Source organism: Calidris pugnax, unplaced genomic scaffold, assembly GCF_001431845.1.
Source record: "Calidris pugnax isolate Ruff unplaced genomic scaffold, ASM143184v1 scaffold84, whole genome shotgun sequence".
Lineage (NCBI taxonomy): Eukaryota > Metazoa > Chordata > Aves > Charadriiformes > Scolopacidae > Calidris > Calidris pugnax.
This window is the reverse complement of record NW_015090804.1, coordinates 203,454-225,495: the sequence shown is the minus strand read 5'-3', so window position 1 is coordinate 225,495 and position 22,042 is coordinate 203,454. Positions and strand designations below refer to the sequence as shown.

Genomic DNA, 22,042 nt, shown 5'->3' with positions numbered 1-22,042 from the left:
GAGTGGGTGGGGAGGGAAGAAAATGGGGGGAATGTGCGTCGTGTGTGACTTTAATTTGGTGCTGGGCAGGCAGGGCGGGCAGGTGGGCATCCCTCCGGCTTCCTTCTTCTCCTCCATCCCACCCCATCAATGGGCAGCGGCATCTCTTGGTGTCCTTCCCTCCCTGACTCCCTTTTTCCTGCCTGGACTCAGGGCCTCTTGCCCAAACCAGGCATGATTTGCCCATAGCCCTTACAGAACCACTTTGGGGAACCCCCAGGTTCAGAGGTGGTCAGACCATGAGGTTTGTTTGCTCCAAAGTGTCTATCCAGCTGTAGGAGACGCCAATGATCCTTTTTAAGGGTGACATTTTAAAGCCCCATGACTTCCCAAAGAGCTGCCTTTTTTTTTTTTTTTTTTTTTTGGTAAGAACCTCCCAAGAATCATCTTTCTGGGAACTCTTGGATGAAATCCCCTTTTCTGCTGTCGAGCAGCTGGAAAGCCATCAGCTTTCACAGATAGTTATTTGAAAAGGGAGATCACCCCCATGGAGAGCAAGAGCAGGAGAGGAAAAGAGGGCAGGGCTGTGGAAACCGTCATGGAAGGGATGGGGAATATCCAAAGGGAAAGAGGAGCTGAGGGACCCCAGGCTGGAGAGCCAGAGGTGGGATGGAAGTGCCTCTCTGGAGAGCAGAAGACAGTGGCCGTAGGGTGATCCTGGGGATGGTGATGGCACCTCCTGGTGACACGGGGTGGTTTGGGACCCCACCAACACCTCACCCCAAGCCATGACCAGCGTAGGAGGTGCTTTGTGGGATCTTCTGTGCAATCCCCTGGGTGATCTTTGCCTCCAGGGAGGGAGACCGAAGCAGAGAGGTTGCAGCAAGATCCTTCCCAGTGGGAGAAGGTGGAAATTCTGCTTTCTGCCAGGGGGGTGGGTGTGTGCCTTCCTCTCCCAGTGGTCCCAGTGCCGCGATGCCCTGGCATCTCATCAGCCTCCAACCCTGATACTAACAGAGGGTTTGATCCCCACTATGGCCACACAAGTTTTTCCAAGTGCTGGTTTGGGTCTGGAGGGAACCGTGTCTCTTCTTGTGCCGCGAGATGCTCACCTGGACCCCCGAGGCCCTGGGGGGGACCACCCTGGGGTGGGGTGGGGGAGCATGGAAGAGGGCGGCAGGTAAAGGAGACGGAGGGGGCTGTTCTACTGTGGCACGAGCTGTCCTTTTTTTGTACACAACGGTTGTAAATAAACTGCCTTGGCATTTCTTTTGGTTTCTCATGATCTGTGCAGTGTCTTGTGTGTGGCTTTTTTTTTTGGGGGGGGCAGGTATGTACACATAGCCAAGGTCTACGCTGAGGCCAGATGACCCACTGGTCTATGCACGGAGTAGACAAAAGAAAAACATCATGTCCCCAGTGCTGGGAGAGGAGCTCAGGAGGTTCTAAGAAGAACCCTAAGGAGAAAGGGTCTCCAACTCTAAGGAGAAAGTGGTTCCAATTCTTCTCCCATCTTTGCTCAGCCTTGAGGGAGGTGATGGCACCAAAATGTCAGACCAGCCACCCAGAAGGCCCAAGAGTCCATTCCTCCTGGGCCAAGGAGATCCTCCCTGACCTGATCTACTCCCATCTGGGCTACGGAGGTCTCCTCCTCCGAAGTGCCATCTTCACCCAGAAGTGATCTGGGTCTCCTTCCTGCACCCAGCTTTTTGTCCATCACAGAGAGCCACTTGGGATAATCCCCTCCCTAAAATGACCAAGTTTTAATCTCTTTTCCAGCATTTTCAGCACTGTGATTTAAAATAGCTCATGTCTAATTTCCCTGTTCTTCTCCCTCCCCAGCTCTTTCTTTCCAAACCCAAGGTGTCTGAAGATCCAGTTCTCCAGCCACGGACACCTCATGAAAAATTATTCAATGACCCTCACTCCACGAGCCCTTTCTTGCCTTTCCTGCAGTCTCAGTTCAGATGCCTTTCCCAGCCATGGGAACTGGAGACCCGTGGGACCATGGGCTGGTGGCCCTCATCAACCTTCTCCAGTGGACACAATGAGAACTGATTGTCACAAAGACAGAAATACTTGCCTTGACCCAACATGTCAGATGGAAACTGGCCTTGGACCTTCCTCTTTCTTGGGTAGCTGTGAGCCAAAACAACACCAGGTCACATAGCTGTTCCCCCAGCGAGACACACGCAGAGCCAGTGGCTGCTCCTCAGCTGGAATGATGCATGTCCATGTGTGTGGGGGTCTTCAAGGGCTGTCAGGTTTGTGCACCAGTGCCCAGGACCCAGTGGGGTGTCTAGCTCATGTCTGCACTCAATGAGGCTCCTGTCAACATGATTTCCTACCCCACGTCACTTTGGACAGCACTATAATGGGATCAGCCAAATTAACAAGGCCGGGGTTAGTTTGAGGGGCAAGAGGAAGGGGGGAAGAAGGAGCCAGGCTCGCCGTCGGGAGCCGTGTCCTGTGGTGGGACAGACATGTTTTCCTCCCCCAGTGCCATGTGCAGAGTCATTTGATGGGTTCTAATGAGTTTCTTGCTTAACAACACCTCTCTGCCCTGCCCAAAGCCTGGTATCCAGCAGGCACCTGGACCAGGACCATCACCTTCCTTCAGGGGAAGCCAGCAGGGTTGTCAGCCCCATACAGGGGGGAGAGGCAGGGGAGGTGTCCCCCTGTCCCATCTCCTACAAGCTATGGGACACGAGCACCCAGGGGTCCAGGCTTAGCCTTCCCTTTCTGCAGCAGAGCCACTTTTGCAAATGTTTGCCCCACTTCTCTTCCCTCCATCCAGGGAGGAACTGAGGAACCATCTGGTTGGATTTGGGGCTTGCAGAGATGAGGTTCCAGGAAAAATATAAGTCCAGAAGAGTGTGAAAGCTACAGAAACCACCAGGGAGACAGCAGAGCAGCAAGTAAGAGACAAGCAGTTGGGAGAAACTGGGTGCTTTGTCTCTAATGCATCTGCCTTTCCCCTTCACTGAACCCTCTTTGAACTCATCCGCGCGCACGAAACAGGAAAAAGGTAATTTAATTAAATATTCATCACCAAACACAATCAGGGCTGAGGCCAAGTCCCAGCCTCCACCGCTTGATCCTGCAAGAAGGTGAAGTTGGGAAAAAAGGAGGATCTCTCACTGCAACTGCAAATGGAAAATTAAAAGACAGCAACAGCAAATTCTCTTTACCCAGAGTAAGGCAGTAAAATATAGACTTAAAGTCATGTCTGATCATTTCTGCAGACCATTTTCAGGGTGGATAGAAAATTCATCCAAAGTTCTTCGACAGAGAAAGGATGGAAAAGTGAAAATGTAATAGAAAATGGAAAACCTTCCACATTTTTTATTTTTAAATCTTTCCATTTGGAGTATTATTATCACAGCTAACTAATGTCCACGTGTGTAACACAATCCCTGCCAGAGAAGGTGAGGGCCACTGCAGACCTTCCTCCTCGTTTGCCCATGACACTGTCCCTGGGCGATGCATGCTGTCTCTCCTGGCTTTCCTCGGGGCCATCTCAGCACCTTGGAGCCACCCTAGCACATCCCTGGGGTGGTGGGCCTGCAGAGGTGCTGATGTGAATGGAGAAACTCTGCAAAGACTGGAGAGAGGCTCATCATACGGCACAGGAACTGGTCTCCATCACATCCTGTCTGTAAAACTCATACAGGATTGCTGGTTCTTTGCTTCTCTCTAAAATACCATTGGATTGGGGGTCAAAGCACTCAATGTCTTCATTCAATGTAAGGTCCAACTTCAGCATGTGGTTGACTCCCATCACCTGGTCAACAAGCCTTGGGGATGCTCAAGCCCACCAAGAACTACCAATGAACCAGGTGTAACAAGCTCTTCTGAACCCTGTGAACCACCTGGCCACACACTTGCCTTTGCAAAGCCCTTCTCAGCAATCACCTCCATGTTTCTAGGAGAGCTTTCACCACCCAAACACCTGTTGAAGGTCTTGACACCTCTGTGGTTGGTTCAAATCTCTCCAAAGCAAACAGGCAGCAACAGGCATGGTGGCTCGGTCCCTCTGGGATCTCCAGCATCAGTTTTTGCTCACAGCAAACTATTCCCAGCCCTCTGATCTCACCATTCGACGTGAGGTGAAACGAAGAACATCCCAGGGTCCTTCATGGGGAGAGGTGGGGCCGGAAGGTGCGTGGTCGGATCATCATGACCACCTTCCTCAGGGAGTAGTAGTCTGTGTCCTTCCACGAGTACCACACAATACCATCTGGCCCCAGGACCTTGCGGTTTTTGATAGAGTATCGGCCACCCTGCGATGGAGTGTGTCCTTCCACGAGTACCACACAATACCATCTGGCCCCAGGACCTTGCGGTTTTTGATAGAGTATCGGCCACCCTGCGATGCAGAGAAAGAAGGATGGTCAGGTGTGGAAAATGCACAGCAGCCTCATCCGGACGGGAGGATGGGAAAACTGATTGCTCTGAAACACCGGAGCAAAGAGCTTCATGACAATGTGGTAAAATGAGCACGTAAAGCCCAACATTTTTCAAATGGTCCCAATGGAGCTGGCATCCATCCGTCTCAGGCTGTGTGAGTCACCTGTACCACAAGTTTCCACCATGAAGTCCCAAACCCCAGCGTGAAGAGGTGTCTCAATACCCATGTCTGGCCCATGGCCCTGGAAAGGTTGGACTGCCTTGGTGCCCAGCACTCATTTCCTTCCCTCCCTGGAGAGCAGAGGCTGGTCAAGCCATGAAGGATGGCTGTGAGGGCCAACAGCCTCCTCCGAGCCTTGGACCTCACCTGTTAACATCTGCAACCTCATCCTTCCACCTTACCTTGTAGTACACCCCATTGAGGTTGGAGAAGAAGCACTGGTGGTACCACCAGCCTCCGTGGGAAATCTCGGCGCAGATGTTCCCCGTGTCGGGTGTGCTGAAGCTCCTCTTGTTGTGGTACCAGGCAAAGGAGTCCTCCACCGTCCCGCTGAACCCGTCCACGTGCAGGCGGTAATAGTTTGCCTCGTCCTCAATGCTGCGAGAAACGAAGGTGGGAGTGTTTAATGGGGAGTGTTTGGGTCTCCTTTCCAACCTGGACGCTGCTTTCCCAGTGTGGACACCTAGTAATCATCAAGAAGCTCTGGCCGGCCTCCCTGCTGTGATTCATCACCTCTCGAAGCCGAAAATGTTGTGTTTTTCCCTTCTGTGGGATGTGCACGGTTTTGTCATGACTCAGGGCACTTGTTAGAGGGTGGGACTGGGCAGACCGTGACTCTAAAACCACAATAAAGGGCTGTGGCAGCTTTGGCAAGGCCTTAATTACACAGCACTGCCCCCTCTCCACATAACGAGCACCCTGCTCTTCACCTGGACTGAGCTAATTAGTAATCTACCCCTAGGCTAGCAAAGGCTGAAGGTCACTGCCATTGCACGTGACTTCTGATGAGAAAAGTCGGGGGTGACCAGTCAGAGCACACATTTGCTGGTGGAGGATCATCCACAGCACATTCAGCCAATGGGATTATTTTTTTTCACCCAGCAATTTCAGCAGTTTTGGGCTCTACTCAATGCCCTCGAGCTTCAAGTGTCCATAAGGTGCAGTGATCCCTTGGACATCCTCCCACAGTCACCCACAAGCATTTCCTGTAGAGACAGGGAAGGAGTCCATCTGGGACAGTCTAGACGGGTCACCCCTGATTAAGAAAGGATGTGGTAAGGACAAATAAAACACCAGGAAGGGCTATAAACAGTAAAGGACGTCACATCAGGCCCAGCAAGGAAAAGCCATGAGTAGAGAGGGTAAAAATGAAAACATAACTCTAAACCAGGAAGATGCTGGAGGACCTGCCCAGGGATTCAAAACCCTACTTTTGACATAGAGCTCAATAATTTTGGCAATAAAAAATACCCCTAAGCTGCTGGGGACTGTCCATTGGGTCCTACAGCTCCCTTAGCCTGGGGCTGTGGATGTTGGCCATGGCCAAATGACGTGGCATATTTGCTAGCTCACACCCAGGCCTCAACCCGGAGCAAAAATTGGTGGAAAATCCAGGTAGGGATGAAAGGATAGACAGCCCGGACCAGGCTGAAGAGCTCTTTAGACATAGTCACCCTGACCACAACAGGGTTCCCATGCCTGAAGGTCTCACGCATTGACTCAGCTACGTCTATGAGAACCAGGGAAGGCCATCACACTTTCTACCTGAAGACCTGGTAGAAGGCATGCTTGTGCTTGTTGTTCCAGTCCTCCAGGTCGATGCGCAGAGAGTAGTCCCCTTGGCTTGTCATCTTGTGGATGTTCTCATTGCCCAACCAGAATTCGCCGTTGAGGTCCCCAAAGCCCTCCTTGTACTCATTCCAGGTCCGGTTGAAGTCAACTGAGCCATCCTGACGCCTCTGGATGACCGTCCACCCCCCACCTGCCAGGAAAAAGATAAGACAAAATGGGAGTCTCCAGGGAGCATCCAAGGGTCCCAGACAAACCCTTTACTGGTGGATCACCTCTGAGGATCCATCTGCAGCTCAGCAAGGTGTCTCCTTGTCATGTGTCCTTCCACCAATGGGCAAAATACAGTGTTAGTTGCTACATGGGGATCAAAACATGATGCCCATCATAGCTCATGGACAGTCTCCCACCTCTCCTGTATTGGTTCATGATGGTGTTCCCCTGTTGGCTGCCAGAGGGTCATTCCAGACCTTGAGGTGGTTTTAAACGAGAGAAAGAGATGGTGTTTTCCAGGAGGCTAATGTTTTGGGACTGGAATGAACTAGACATCCTGGAGTTTGGAGATTGTTATGTACTGTTCCTGCAGCACCAGAGAGGCAGACGAGCTCTCCCAGTATTGTCTCACTGTCTCCATCTGCTCTCCCATCTGTCCAAATCCCTCTCTCCTCTCTCCTTTCATTCCCATACTGTAGGCTCGGGGCGGGGTGGGATGGGGGGACGGGACTTGGGCCATCTTTTTGTTTTGCTGTTTGTACAGCCTGTTACTCTACAGCGTCCAAGATCGTGTGGATGGTCAGGGAAATAATAGTAATGACATCACGGAGACCACATTGTCTGAACAGCCTGGTCCTTAACGAGCGTGTGCATCCCAAGGCTGCAAACACCTGTAGATCCTCCAGTAGGTGAGATGCCTCCATGTGGGGAGCTGAACCCCTTCCTCCGGCAAGGGATCTGTGGATGCGACACATCCATCCAGGCTGGAGTAAATCCATGGGGCAAGGAACTGACAACCCAATGCCCCATCTCCTTGACAAATGCCATTATTCTTCCAAAACTCAAGTGTTGCAAATTAATTTTGCCCCCCCAGCCACCCAAGGATTCTCCAGACACCCCTCAGTGACCAGCTGTTACTCCAGAAGGGCTTCTATTTCCCTAAGCCCCATGTCATACCCACTAGCGCGTTGCGAATATCTTGGATGCCTGAGGATACATCAAAAAGCACTAAACGCCTGTATTTAGGCAACTGAATCCCAGCCATAATGTCTGGTTTGAACCACTCATCCAAACCCCTTCTCTAGCCAGCAGAGAGGACAAGTCCTCTGTCCCTGGAGAAGAGTCCTTCTGGAGATGCTGCTCTCACTGACTATAAAGTGGTCTTAGAATAATTCAGATATAAGATACAACTCTCCAGTTAGACAAATCCCACCCAAAGTTCTGCTGGAAGACGTTGTAGGTGCCTCCTGCAGTACCTTCGGTTTCCATCTCGCACAGCACTTCAATGGGCATCCCTCCAACCGAGGGCATGATGCTGTAGACCCCGGAGCGCCGGAGCCCGTTGTAGTAGACAGAAGCACAATCGATGGGGCAGTTCCTGCCGTGTTTCACCTCTGAGCAAGAGAGCAGAGAGACACGGTGTTTAGTGCCCAGTTTAGGGCAAACAACCAAAACCAGCATGGTTTTCACGCAATGGTAACGCGGAGTTGGACAAATAGTCCTAGGTTAAGAGCTTCTTCTGAAGATGAAAACCTCTGCAGCACAATGGCTTCACGCCCAACTGCAGTGGTTTATTAGTGATAAGGTTCGTTAGCACAGATCTGCAATTAAGGATGTTGCGGCTGAGGAACAGTCTTCGGTTTGACTGTTTTTTTTCATGGCAACATAGAAATCATAGATTCAGAGAAGCACAGAATTCTTTGGGTTGGAAGGCACCTTAAAGCCCATCTTGTTCCAACCCCCTGCCCTGGGCAGGGACACCTTAAGGTCCCTTCCAACCCAAACCGTTCTTTGATTCCATAACCCTTTTGTGAGAACCTCTAAGGATGAAGTACCCCCTCCCAGCCAGCCCCAGCAGCTCCCCAGCATCACCTGGATGGTGCATCTCCTCCTGCAGCCGCATCTCGGCGGGGCCGAGGCAGGTGGGGTTGCGCCAGGCCCAGTCGGTCAGGACGGAGATGTTGTTTATCTGGGCCTGCATGTCGTAGAGCAGAGTGGCCTGGATGTGCTGCAGGGTGCTGGCCTCACTGTACCGATGCTCCAGGTCCTGCACCCGTTGGGCCAGGCTGTGGTTACGGCCCGCCGCCTCCTCGTGCTGCAGGCAAGGAGAAAGGTGGGATGGGGTAGATGCCTAGAGACCACCACAGAGTCATAGACATGGACCCAGGACCCCCAGGGATGGGAGGAAGAAGGAAGAGGAGCACTCACTGCGTGCACCAACAGAGACCAAGGACCCCAAGGATGGCACCTGCACCCTCAGCCTCACCCTCCAGGCCCATCCCAGCCCACAGCCCACCATGGGACCCACGGGCAGCTTGATATTGCCAGGCTCTGGGGCAGGCAGAGCATGCACAGGCAAGCTGAAGGGTGCAAGAGCAGGCCAAGAATATAGGATTCCTCTCCAAACACCCTCCAAGTCGCAACTCATTGCTACATGGATGTGGCCTTGGTGTATTTAACGAGTACCATTGGAGTTTCCTCCCCCAAAGCTGTCCATTCTGCTCTGGAACCACCTAATATTTTCATAAGGAGCTCCACAGCTTATCTACATGTTGCATGATGAAGCCACCTCCTGCTTTTTGGGCAACGGCTGGTGTCCTGCAAACAGCAATGACCCCATCCATGTGTGATACTGGAACATGCCCCAGATGCAGTCACTGCAGACACGCTCGTCTCCCTTGTTCAGTGCTCCCTGTCCATTAGATGGCAGAGCGAGCCTTGAGCAGCACCTCCAAAATCCCACAACAAACTGGGAACACCCTCCCTCCCTCCCCTGGGACAACGCAAAGGCTCTACACGGAGCTCCCCAATCCCTCTCAAAGGATCCGGCGGTCCCAGACCCACATCTGAGCTAGAGGAAGGCTGGTTCTCCATCAGCATTGCCCTTCCTTGTCCCCTCATGGGTGTTCGTGGACAAGAAGCTCAACACAAGCCGGCAACATGGGCTGGCTGCCCAAAAAGCCCCCCACATCCTGGGCTGCATCCCCAGCAGCGTGGCCAGCAGGGCCAGGGGGGGGATTCTGCCCCACTGCTCCGCTCAGGGGAGACCCCCCCAAGTGCTGCCTCCAGCTCTGGGGCCACCAACAGCAGAAGGACATGGAGCTGTTGGATGGGGCCAGAGGAGGCCCCGGAGATGCTGGGAGGGCTGGAGCCCCTCTGCTGGGAGGGGGGGCTGAGAGAGATGGGGGGTTCAGCCTGGAGAAGAGAAGGCTCTGGGGAGACCTTGGAGCCCCTTCCAGTCCCTCAAGAAGGGGGGCTCCAGGAAAGCTGGGGAGGGACTCTGGATGAGGGAGGGGAGCCCGAGGAGGAGGGGGAAGGGTTGGACACTGCAAGAGGGGAGATGGAGCTGAGCTGTGGGGAAGAACTTGTTTGGTGGGAGGGTGGTGAGAGCCTGGCCCAGGTTGCCCAGAGAACCCCTCCATCCCTGGAGGGGTTGAAGGGCAGGTTGGAGGGGGCTTGGAGCAACCTGGTGTGGTGGGAGGTGTCCCTGCCCAGGGCAGGGGGTGGCACTGGATGATCTTTATAGGTCCCTTCTCACCCAAACCATCCTGTGATTCTACTATTCTACATTTTTTTCCCTTCCAGCAGCTCCCAGGACCCGACTCACACCCTGGGTCCCTGTTCCTGCCAGGACACACCTTGGTTTGCTGTTCCCAGGAGATGGCATCACCGCTGCTGCGTTATCGTAGTGGTGACTAACGGCTTTATCCTTCCCGATGCTGCAGGACCATTGCCTGCATGACCCTGCCAAGAGCCCATCAAGCCCACATCCCAAAATCCAGAGCTGGTGGACAGGTGGGGGTAACAAAGTGGGAACGATGGCCTGTGAGGACATGGTCCTTCCCTTTTCAGGACCGCAATATCTCTGGCTGGACCATAAATCACCCGTCCCCTCTACCTGCTCTGTGATCTGTGACTGATACCAGCTCCTTCCAGCTCCCTTCACCCACGCATCAGCTCTCCTGGTAAACCCCGTGCTGCTTTCTCCCAGACAGCCTCCTCCTCCACAGTTGATACCTGGGTGGTTTTTTTTCCCCTGATGTTGATCGAAAACATCATGGCCAGACCACCATGAGGATGGTGCTGCTGCTCCTACCCCTCCATCCCTCTGCTCTGGTGGGACCAGGGATGTCTTTTTGCACCCCAGGACCCTACTCTTTGCATTCCCCACCTGTGGAAAAGCAATAGGACTGTGACGGACAGGGAGAGATGGGTGAAGGGGTTCCTTTTGCTCCCTAAATTGCCCTGGGAGGAGGGAAGCACGGCAGAGAAGGGGTCAACCCCTCTGAGCCCACTTGGGTGTCCCTGTCAGGCGGAGAGGAGCTGTGACCTGGAAGAGCCTGTGGCTCTCCCTCGGCTGGGAAAGGGATGCTGAGCTCAGAGAGAGACGTCTCCGCTCGGGCAGACGAGCCCACGCCTGAGCTCCTGGAGAAATAAGTGATGGCAAACCCCAGGGAGACCCACCAGCAGCAGCCCGTGGCTGATTTATGAAGGCGGATTTAAGGGAGCAAGAGCTCCTCGGTGGGAGGAAGGGAAGCGGAGGAGACCTCCCCAGGCTGACACAGAGGGGAATTCAGGGAAAGCAGCTTCCCAAGCTGGGACACAGGCGTTGGGAAGTGGCCAGACCAACGCAGAGGGAGAAGTCCCAATGGGAGAGTGCCGAATCCGGCAGGGAGTGGAGGAAAAGCAGCTCCACAGCCTCTGGTTTCCTCCATCCAGCAGTAACTCCATCCACTGCTTCACTGCTTGCTTTTCCCCTCCACTGGCACTTGGAGGGTGATAGGACACACTCATTGCCAAACCCTCCAGTTTTCATTTCCTTGCTCTTTCTTCCAGGCCTCTCATCACCTTGTTTTTAAGACTCATGGAAAAAAACAGAAGTTGGAAGAAATGGTTGGAGGTCCCCAACCCACGCCCCTGGAGAAAGCAGGGTCAATTTCCAAACTGGATGCTCAGGGTCTTTTCCATTCAAGGTCTGAAGCTCTCTACAAATGATCTCACAAGATCTCAGAGGATGTCCCCTTTCTGAGTGTGGCAGTATTTTGGTGGCACAGAGGTCGCTGCCACTGTCCCTCAGGTATGAACCACTCAGAGACACCCAGGTATGACCTGGGACCCTGCTGCTCCAGAACACCTTTGTGTCCTTCTGTTGTCCTTGCAGGGTGAGGAGCCCAGCAGTACCCCACAGGAGAGAAAACTCCTTCAGAGTGGCTCACCTGGGCTCCTGTTGAGGATAAACAAGTTCTAGCAGCTCATCCCATCTTCCAGAAGACATCAAATATCTCAGATGTCTACAAGATGGGCTGGATCCCACAGAGACCCTTGCATGGCAGAGACAGGAGGTGGGCAAGAGGAATCCCACCCACTGGTGGTGCTCCAGAAGCATCCCTGTCCACCACCTTCTCCCAGCTGCCAGGTATGGTCAGGAGAGCTGTGAAGCATCCAGTGCCTTTCTAAGTGTTCTCCCCGTGCAACTGCTGGGGACTGGAAAGAAATATGGGGAGGGACCATGAGCACCTATGTGGAGGGGGATCTGTGAAGGGCAGCCCCTTACCTGGAGCTCAAGGACTTTAATGCGGTGCCGGTGGTTCCTCAGCTCCTCTTGCAGCTCCGAGATCAGTTCCCTCAGCTCCAGGACCTGCTGTTTGCGTTCCTCATTCTCGTGGAGCCAGTAGGACACCTCGTCAGTGCAACGAAACATGTCCGGGCACCTCTGCTCATCCCCCTGTGGCAAGGTGGCCACGATCTTGCAGCGGCCGTTGGGCAGCACCTGGTTGCTGTACTCCCCACACCGGATCAAGCCCGTGCCCTCCTGGGGACCCTGGTGGTCTCTGTACGCCGGGGGCAGGGACTTCTGCAGCGAGGGACTGCTCAGCACGGCCAGGAGGATGAGGGACAGCAAACCCACCCTGGCAGAGCTGGTGGTGGGGAAAAACTCCATCAGGCAAGTGAGGATGGTCCCCAGGGATGACCCCACGTGTCTCATCATCAAACGCCGTTGGGGAGAAAGTTGGAAGTCTCCAGGGCATAACACCAGGTCTTCTCCTGAGAGCTAGCAGGTGAGGTTGCAGCTATATGGGAACCGAGCAACTGTAGAGATCCCAGAGCTCCTGCCAAGGGGGTCACTGCAGGCACGGGACCCGTCTATCCCCATAGATCCCTGGTGTCACCCCGTGGCCACCAAGCTGGGACCAGCTCCAGCTGGAGATCCCCTGCTCTCCTGGCCACACTCCACCAGCTTTGTGGGCTGAGTTTCGCCTCCTGAAGAGCTGCTGGTTGGCTTGGAGGGTGCTGAGGTCTGGCTGGGGGTGGTCAGCCCCTCCCGCAGGGCTTTCTGCCCACGCAGGACCATGCACGGGAAGGAGCTGGTACCCCTTGATGGGTCATCCCACTACGCCGTTGATCCCTGAAATGGGAACCAGACCAAGGACACAGGTGATGGAGAGGAAGGATGAGCAACCAACCCTCTCCACCATGCTCTGCCCACCTGCAGCAAACCAACAGGTCCCCCCACCTTCCCTGACCCACTCCAGCCATCCCCACGGCCCCAGGGACACACGGCACAGGTTTGGGCCTCTCTCCATGTCCCTGTCAATGGTGCTTTCTTGGCAGATATAACTATAAATGGAGTTATCAAGTGGATGGTGTCCATTGACATGGGCAGCCCAGACCACCAACCCACCCTTGGGCAGGGTTAAACCATCAACTCAACCTCAGGACAGTCTGGATGGGCCCTGCCCATGGGCTGGTTGCCCCAGGTGGGCTCAGGGCCAAGGGGGGATGGAAAGATGGTGTCCTGGCCACCATCCAGGCAAGACAAATGCAGAGCTTGGTCCTTTTTATCCAGAGAAATTGGGGTCCCCTTGCAGCCAGAGCTGCCCCCCAATCCCTGCCCGACACCAGGGCTCCCAGCTCCATCGATCTATGAGCCTGCTCCCAAGGTTTCTCCCAACCAAAAGCCATCCCCGTCCACTCTGGTGGGGACAGGGAACTGGGAGGGCTGCCACAGCTCCCCAGCAGCACCCCAGCTCCCAGCCAGCGGTACCCCAGCTCCCAACATACCTTCAAAAGTCCTGGCCGGGGCTCTCTGGTGGCAAGAGCAGAGAGCGAAGAGCACCGACTGGCCATGGGGAGCGGGCTGTGATTTAGGGGACACTAAATGCTTATTCCCCCTGATCCTATCACCGCACTATAAATAGGGCCAAGAGAGCCGCCGGTCTCAGACAACGCACGGGAGGGAGGAGCACAGGTCCTGGTGTGACCTTATCAGCGTACGGGAGATTAAGCTGGTGCCTTGGCAGGATGGCATGGCTCCCCCTCCCCTAGGAACCCCCCATCCCACCCCAGGGATGTTTTTTGGGGAGAGGGGAGGCTCATCCGGCACGCAGTGACCTTGGCCCATCCCAGTTTTGGGAGAGCTTCCCAACCTGGCCACGGATGGGGGCTCAGGGCAGGGAGCAGCCGTGATTTATTTTCTTCACCAGCCCAGGGCTTCCTCTTTGCTTTTGCAAGGGAGTAATGTCAACAAGCTTGCTTAATTAAATATGCTAATCACTCAGCTGTAAGAATGCGAGCTGAAACCAGAGATTTCCGTATTGGACAAAAGCTTTGGGTTTTTTTCCCTTAATGCAAAGGCTTTCCAGATGATGTTCCCAGACCGACTCCCTCAAAGAAGATACTCAACCCAGCTCAGATGGTCTCCAAAACCAGAGGAAGTGCCTGGAGAAGGGAAGCTTCATTAGCAAATGTCTGCTCGGGTGGTTTGGAGAGGCGCTGAACCTCACCAGTCCTCCAGCAGCTACTCCTGATGGCCACGGTCCAGATGGTCCTTTGGAGGACCTGTGACCCCCATGGACAGGACCTTTCTGTACCACCGGTGGCCCCCAGCAAGGGGATGACACAGCTTGCATGACACGACACCCAGGTATCCTCACCCTACATGCCATGGTGGGGCCATGTCCTGCCCTGACTCCTCCACAGCTGGGTCCAGCCCTGTAGATCCAGCCTCTCTTCCCCTGGGGAGGATGAAATCCGAGTTCAGCTCTAGGGTTAGGCAGAAGAAATGAAATCCCAGCCAGATTGCCAGCCCATAATCAGCCCCCAGCTTTGCTTTCGGCTTGTAAAAATGTTGGACAAAGGGGTTTTATTTGTTTTCTGTGTCTCTGCAGGGATTTGGTCCAGGCAGAGCAGGGGGACATCCTGCCCCTGAATCCTCCCAGCTCAGGACATGGTGCTGCACCCCCCGGGTTGATTTCTGCATCTCCATCACAGCAAACATCTCTGGGGCTGTATCCACCACCCAGGGGGGCTTGGAGAAGAAGCAAGTCCCACCAGCAAGTGTGAGCAGAGGCTGTCCCAAACTGATGTACACTCATGAAAGGAGAGCAACCAGCCCAGGCAGGGAGCAGATCACCCCAACTGCCCCCCAGTTGGGGGGGATGGGGGTTGGATGGGATGGACGTGAAGCCCTTTTGGTGCTGACACTTCTCTGTGGGCTGGATCCCACCGCTGCACCAGCAAACCCCACTCCACCACCCCAAGAGTTGTTCCACTGGCCAGACGTAGACGTTTGCCCTCCAGGTTTGTCCTGAGCCGCCCCGTGGCCAGTGGAGATGAAAAAGGAAGTGATGGCAGACACTGACATGGCTATAAAATGCATTACACCCCACAGCCAGCTCTTTATGGGGTGGCAAGGGGGAAGGGGATGGATCAAGACAGGGGACCAAGGGGAACATCTCACTCTCGAATCCCAGCCAAGAGCTCCTCCAGCGCGATTAGCTAAAGACCAGCTTCTGCTTTATTGCACACGAGTGGACAGACATTTAACGTGCTTGTCTATAATGAAATCCATTATGCCCGTCTTTCACAGAGGCCCTACACTTCTGGTTCCCCCTTTTCATGGCTGGAGGTGGCGGGGGAGAGGAGGTGGAGGAGGGATGGAGCCAGGTACAGTCAGGTCCTTTGTGCGGCCACTCAGGAGGCACTCTCCCCATAAACGTTTGGGCTCCTAAATGGATCTGACCTCCCCTCCTCCAGCCCCTCTCCTCCCTTTCATTTTCTTTTCCCCATTATCCTCGGGGGAAAAAAAAAAATAAAAAATAAAAATAATAAAATAAAATAAACCCTCGTCCAGATCATTAGCGTCAGAGGCGGAGACGGGCGCCGAGTGCCACATGGAAGAGGTGAACGTACATTTCGTTCAATGCCCCTCGAGTGGCATTTTGCTCAAGGCTGCTCCTTCACAAAGGGAGATGTGAAAATGGTCCCCGCTGGCGGCCGGCCGCCCCGACAGGGCTCGCTGCAAAGCTGCCTCTCCAAGGAGACAAAGCCCGGCCATTTCTTCTGCTGTCGATTGATGTCTGAGTTGTTTGGGGAGCATTTAGTGAAGAGGAGAAATTCAATGAGAGAGTCTGGGTGATGCTAATAGAGATAACAGCTCTGAAAGACCCAAGGTTGAGTGCTTGGCTGCCCATCTTCGTCATCCTTCCCTTCCGTTTCGGGGGGACAGCAGCTACAACCACTACAGTGGTCCAGGATTAACTGAAGCCAACATCAGGAGCCCCAAGTAACCCCTTGGCCAACTCTTTCCCATGTCACAGATGCAGGTTACACCACCCTGCTGGTTTTCAAGCATCCCAGTGAGAAGCTGTTGAGCATCCATCTCCCCAACGTGCTGTGAAGAGCAGCATCATGAAGCTCATGGTACCTCCATCCTCCCCTGTCACGAGCACATCATCTTCTGCTTCCTCCCAAATGTGGGAACGCACCCCATTTCCCTGGGCACACAACGACTTGTCTTCCCACTCCACCCCAAATCCCACTCCATCTGTTCCTCACCGTAGTTTCTGGAGAAGATGAGGTCCCCACCATCATCACCTGGTGCTGCTTGATGAGCCTGTGGTCAACCTTCAACAGCTCACATGCCCTCGGTGTGCAAACAACCCACCAGCTCTCGCACGGTATCTCTTTAAGGGAGAAATGTCAAAAAAAACCTGCGATAATTCTTGATTTCTTGCTCCTGCCCAAACGAGTGAAGCAACACCCCCCAAGTTTGGTCTCCTGGAGGAAAGGACAAACTAACCCAACTCTACCCACCCCAACCTCTTAGGAGTGCAATGACCCAAATTAGCTCCCACCACTAATGCCAATAATCAGCGATTTGCTATAAAATAATCAGCAGGAAGAGGCAGTTCAGAGGTGCCTGAAGACCAGGGAACCCCAAAATCAGAGTAAACTTTAGCGCTCCACAAACATCAGTGGAAGCCATACCCTGAGGTAGAGGGGCCATGGTTCTCCAGGCCTCAGATGCGCCACCAGCCCCAAGCCCTGGCTGTGGAACTGCCCCGGGATGCCCTGCCCTGGGATGCCCTGCCCTGGGTGCATGGGATGGAGATGGAGGGTCCAGCTTTGGGATCCTGCAGGGATCCGGCTCTGCCCGGGGGCTTTGCTAAGCTCCTTCACCCTTAATCCCCCCTGAGAGCACCAACCCCGGGGCAGAAGCAGCTTCTCCAAGGGGCGAACGAGGCCGTTCGCACCCCTCGGGGGCTGCTCCTCTCTTGGCTCCCCGCAGCCTCCCCAATCCCCCTCCCATCCTCTTCCTCCCTCCTGCCATGTCAGTGGGTGATGAAGGAGGAAAATAGGACAGGGTTGAGTGTCACCAGGGCTGGAAAAAGGGCTGGGGGTGCAGTTCTCCTCCCCACAGGACCCCGAAACGTAGCGTGAGCTCTGGGTTGCAGGAATGAAGCCCCCGCTGGGCTCCTAAACCCTGCTGAAAGCCGGCTCCCCCCGCCTCTAAGAAGCCATAATCCCTCTTAGGGGCACGGGCCATAATCAGGGATTTGGCTCTGGGTGTGCAAATACATGTGTGCCCGTGTCCCTGCGTAGATCTGGCTCGAAAAGAAAAGAAAAAAACAGCTTAAATGAGGAAGAAAATGTTGGATTGGACAATTTGGGGTTCCTGACCCCCCCCATCTCCTATTGCCCTGGGGGTGGCTCTGCCCTGGGCTGGGGGGGATGATCCGGTCCCAATCCCGGTCCTGGAGAGAGGGCAGGATTTATCCCTGACACTTTGAGCCCTGCTGTCATCAAAGGAGGAGTCACATCCCAGGGGGGACCTCTGCATCCTCAGATGGGTGGCAGAGACCCCAGGAGCTGCTCCGGGCAGGAGGGGTGTCCCTCTGGTGGGACAGGACACCTCCTTGAGACTGTCACAACTGTGCCCCTAAACTGTGGGATTTGCTGACTCCACTCTTCCAGCCCAGAAAACAGGACAATTTCCAACTCCAGGAGCCAAAACGAGATTAATTTGGTCCAAAAACAAGGTGCAATATTTATTTACTGGGCTTTTTTTGTTACCAGCAGCTGGAACGGAGTGAGAGATGCTCCTTGTTTCTTCTCAGTTCCCCTTCCTGGGTGGGGAGGGGTCATCGGGGTGAGAGAACAATTGTCTAAAGGACAATAAATTGTTGTGGGTTCCTCAAACCCACCCAAAGAGCAAAATATTGCTTCTGTAATCAAAAATGAGGTATTTCTTCCCAGAGCGAGGCGATGGGCTGTGCGGCTCCCAGCCGAGGGGTGCTGCAGGATGCTGGAAAAGAACATCCCAGAAAAAAACCTACAGGGGGGAAAAAATATCAGAGTGACATCGTTCCGACCCTCAAATGCTGACAGTTGTCCATTCCTTAGAGAAGTGCCCGATTTTGGTTCAAATCAGAGAGAATCAGGCACTATTATAGATTTTAGCATATAAATAGTGCCAAGGAAAAGGCATTGGAGGAAAAGGAATCAGTGGTGGGATTCCCAGTCATAGAACCACAGAATCATGGAATGGTTTGGGTGGGAAGGGACCTTAAAGCCCCCCCCAGTGCCACCTCCTGCCCTGGGCAGGGACACCTCCCACCACACCAGGTTGCTCCAAGCCCCCTCCAACCTGCCCTTGAAGTCCCCAACTTCAGAGCTGCTCTTGCTCCTACAGTGAGGTTACAACCAAGCAACCATCAGCATTTTTCTCCAAGAGCAAGGTGCACAGCTTGCATTTCACCACCTGCCATGGACTCAAGGTTCAGAAGGGACCCCTTGACCGAGAACCACACCTCTGGGTGTCCACAGACATGGTCACCTCCATTTATTGCACCCAAAACAGCCCTAATCCTTTGGGTTTTCTGCCAGCCACTGGCTCCAAAACTCAGATTTACCAGCAATAGGTGTCTCCTGGATTTTAAATCCTCAATCAATGGAGATAAATAATTTTATAGTGATGACCTCACTTTTTCTTCACCTGGATGTCTCCTGGGTCCCTGCTCATCCATACCCTGCACAAGCCCTTAATGCAACTGCCCTGTGGGTCCACCATCATCTGTTTTGCCAAATAGGAGATGAAGATGGTCCAGATGGAGCAGGGTCCTCAGCCCCACTTCCCACCCCACCAGAGCAGGATCAGGGGTGGGTGCTGAGCCCAGGTGACCTGCTCAAACAGAGGAAAGGTCAGCTCCTTGCAAAGCGCTGCAGGGAGTTGACCTCAGATAAGGGAAGGGGACTTTCTTGGCACCCAACAGCTGTGCTGGAAGGACGTGTGGGTCCAAGGACAGACCATCGTGGCCATCACAAGGTTTTTGCAAGCCCCAGAGCACCTCTCGCCCCTGTGACGCTGGTGTTTACAGCCCAGTGGGATAGATTCTCCACGCCCCATGGGATTTGAGCACGGCTGTGACATTCACACCTGTCCCTGGAGCTCATTCACACCCCGGTGCGACCTGTTCTCCAAATTAAAATGGAAAGGCCAGAAATTACGCAGCTGACGAACCCATTCACCCATGGACATCTCATTCTCCAAATTAAAATGGAAAGGCCAGAAATTACGCAGCTGATGAACCCATTCACCCATGGACATCTCACCCCCGAGACCAGCCCTTCCAGGAAAGGGCTGTATGTCCTGAGCGTGTGGCTCTTACGGGGACAAAGTGGTGATGAAGCCACCAGATCTCATTCCAGGCACCCCTAAAGTGAGTTCTCCACAGTCTGGGCAGTTTTCTGGAGCAGAACCCCAAGACCTTGCCTTGCTGGTGGCCACACTCAGAGCAGGAGCTGGAGGATGCTGCTCTTGTGGTGTAGTGGTGTGGTTCTAGATGGCCTTCAGCTCTGCCCTGCTCAGGGAGAGGAAGGAAGAGGTTCCTCCTAATGGGCTCCTCCCTGCTGGAGGGTCCTCTTCTTGTTGTCTTGGCTTCCCACCGCTCCCATCACCGCTGCCTCCACTAATCATTTCAACACTGGACTCCCTTTGGAAAAAAATAAAGTAAAACAAAGATAAATAAGGTCTGTAATAAAATATAATGAGCATCCTGCTGTTACACCAGGAACAGCCCTATGTTGGGGGCACCCCAATTTCAGGTCATCACTCCAGCACCCCAATTTCCAGGCATCATCCTCCAGAGATGCTGGGGTACCAATGTTGCCGAGGGAGATGCCGTCAGCGGGAGGTCTGAAAGCACCAGCTGTGAGGCTGGAGGCATCCGGCACAGGCTGCTGAAGTCACGGCAGAAGATGCTTCATCTCAGCCCCTCACCTGCAGCCGCTCCGCTCAACGAGGTCTCCTAAACGGATTTCGCCTCTTCCTTATAAACATAAACCTCTCAGATTGGCCTAATGAAGATGAAAGAGCCTTTAAAGTGGGAATCATAGCTCCGGTTTGGGCCATAAAGTACCTCAGAATAGCTCTCTGTCATGGAAAAATATTGCAGATGGGGGGGATCTGTCAGGGAGGACGGAGGTAGATGACGCAGTTGAGGGTGCTGAGCACGATGGGGATGGGTTTGGGGAGGATGGGGTCCAGAGAAGGTGTGAACCACACTGAAAAGCCACAGAGGATATTCCTTGAACCTGTGGTGTTTTGCTTCTTTAGTGACCCTCTCTGGAGGGCTTCCTCCAGTCCTGGGGTGCTCAGGTGAACCTGTTGCACCCCAGTATCCTTTGTGAAGGAGATGCACACTTCTGCAGCCCACTGAAGGACAACTCACCTCCTTTTCGCTTATTCTCAGCCTTTTCTCTGGTTGTTGGAAGGAGAGGAGGGTCTCCAGAGGAGATGTCTCCAGGATGGAACATCTCCACCCTGAGATGGATGTCTGGATGAAGTGGCTCAACCACACTCGGGGCCCCTCCAGCCCCAGCGTGTCCTGCTCATGGGCTGCTCCCCCATGAAAGCTGCCTTTGGGGCAGCTCCTTTCCTTTCCCTCCAGAAGACGCGTGTGGAGTAAAAGAGGAGGAAATCCTCCGCCCACCCAAGGCGAGACCACATCTACTTCCAGCTGGTAGGATGGTGGGCAAACCTCTGTGTGTGGCTTAGCCATGCCCTGCAGTTTGTTCTCCTCACAAACATGCAAATCTATTGTGGTTTAGGACAAAAACCAACAACTGTGCTTCATACGGGCTGGCGGGAGGGATGCTCCCAGCCCACACCGAGCTCTTGCTTCAGCCCATACCCAACAAAAATCACTGTTAGGTGCTCTAGGAGGACAGTCCAACCTTCAAGGGCCACCTTGACATGGAAAATCCTGATGCAGAAGCGTTTCTCCACCTGGGTAACTCCAAAACTAGAAAAAAAAACCACCTTAAAATCTTAAGATCACCCCCTGGTCTTGATGCACAGCCAAGACACGGTGCCATCACCCTGGGATGCTTGTGGAAAGCAGCCAGAGGATGTGATGAGTAGGGCCAGAGGTGACTCTGCCTCAAACGTGTGAGACGTGGGGTGTAAAAGTCCGTGCAAACCCTGGTAAACCAGCTCTGAACACCACCCTGCTGCTGCTAAACCTCCTGCACGGGGCCTGACGGGGTTTTGGGATGTGGTTGTACCCCAAACCACCCCTAGGGCAGAGTCGGGATTTAACCAAACCACAGCCATCCACAGGGGTGGTTTCCCTGTCACCACCCTCTTTTGGGTGGGAGAAAAGAGAATTGAGCCCTCCGGGCACGAGCCAGCTGTCCAGGGAGGCTGGAGACCAGATGAGTTTCCCCATCACTCCGACCTCCTCGGATCCCCCATCACCCCCCCAGCCCCCTCCCAGGCTTGTCCCAAGGTGACATCCTGCAGTTTGAGAGGACAGAGCATCCCTCTCTCTTGCCCGTGCTTGGCCAAGGTGCATGAAGGAGCTTCCTGGAAGCCACCCTGGCTCTTAAATACAGACTAGCCAAGGGCAACCCTATAGAAAACATGAGTCCTGCTGGATTTTGGGCTACTGTGCCCCAGGGAAAGTGTCCACAGCCCAAAGCTGGTCCAGCTCGATGGGAGAGGAGAGGCTGGGGCTTGACGTGGGTGCAGATAATGAGCAGCCAAGTGACACCCTGCTTGGCCTCACTTCCTCCCCACACCACAAAAACCCGGCCATGCCCTGCAAAAAACACCCCCCAAGGCTGGAAAACCCTCTCCCACTGCATTTGCACCCAAAAAACAGATGGGTGCAAGTCCACAGGACTCCTTACCACGACAGAGATGCCAACTGCCTGCACCCACCCTGCCTGGGGGCTGTCCCGAGAGGTTTGGGGTTATTTTTTTCTTTTTGAAGCAAATCCCTTTTTATCCCAGAGAAAAGACAAACCCAAATCCTCAGCACCCGCCGGAGCACAAAGCCCTCCCACGCCTGAGCTCAGGGCAGGAGC

At 54.0% G+C, this 22,042-nt stretch overlaps 1 protein-coding gene across 1 annotated transcript; it reads right to left on the bottom strand.

Annotated features, from left to right (window-relative positions):
- Nucleotides 1-4,115: 4,115 nt before the first annotated feature.
- LOC106885611 (fibrinogen-like protein 1) lies at nucleotides 4,116-12,332 on the bottom strand. Its single transcript, XM_014937948.1, has 6 exons — nucleotides 11,946-12,332; nucleotides 8,264-8,477; nucleotides 7,648-7,785; nucleotides 6,155-6,371; nucleotides 4,792-4,987; nucleotides 4,116-4,262 (listed from the first exon to the last, which is right to left on the bottom strand). Exons 1-6 carry the CDS (start codon nucleotides 12,330-12,332, stop codon nucleotides 4,116-4,118), a joined length of 1,299 nt encoding a protein of 432 aa, XP_014793434.1.
- Nucleotides 12,333-22,042: the final 9,710 nt, after the last annotated feature.

Excerpts from the sequence above, each read along its gene's own strand:
- LOC106885611 (XM_014937948.1), bottom strand. The coding sequence starts at position 12,332 with ATGGAGTTTTTCCCCACCACCAGCTCTGCCAGGGTGGGTTTGCTGTCC. Across the intron at positions 8,478-11,945 it reads TTAAAGTCCTTGAGCTCCAG|GCGGCGGGCCGTAACCACAG; the intron begins GTAAGGGGCTGC and ends CAGCACGAGGAG. Across the intron at positions 4,263-4,791 it reads TCAATGGGGTGTACTACAAG|GGTGGCCGATACTCTATCAA; the intron begins GTAAGGTGGAAG and ends ACTCCATCGCAG.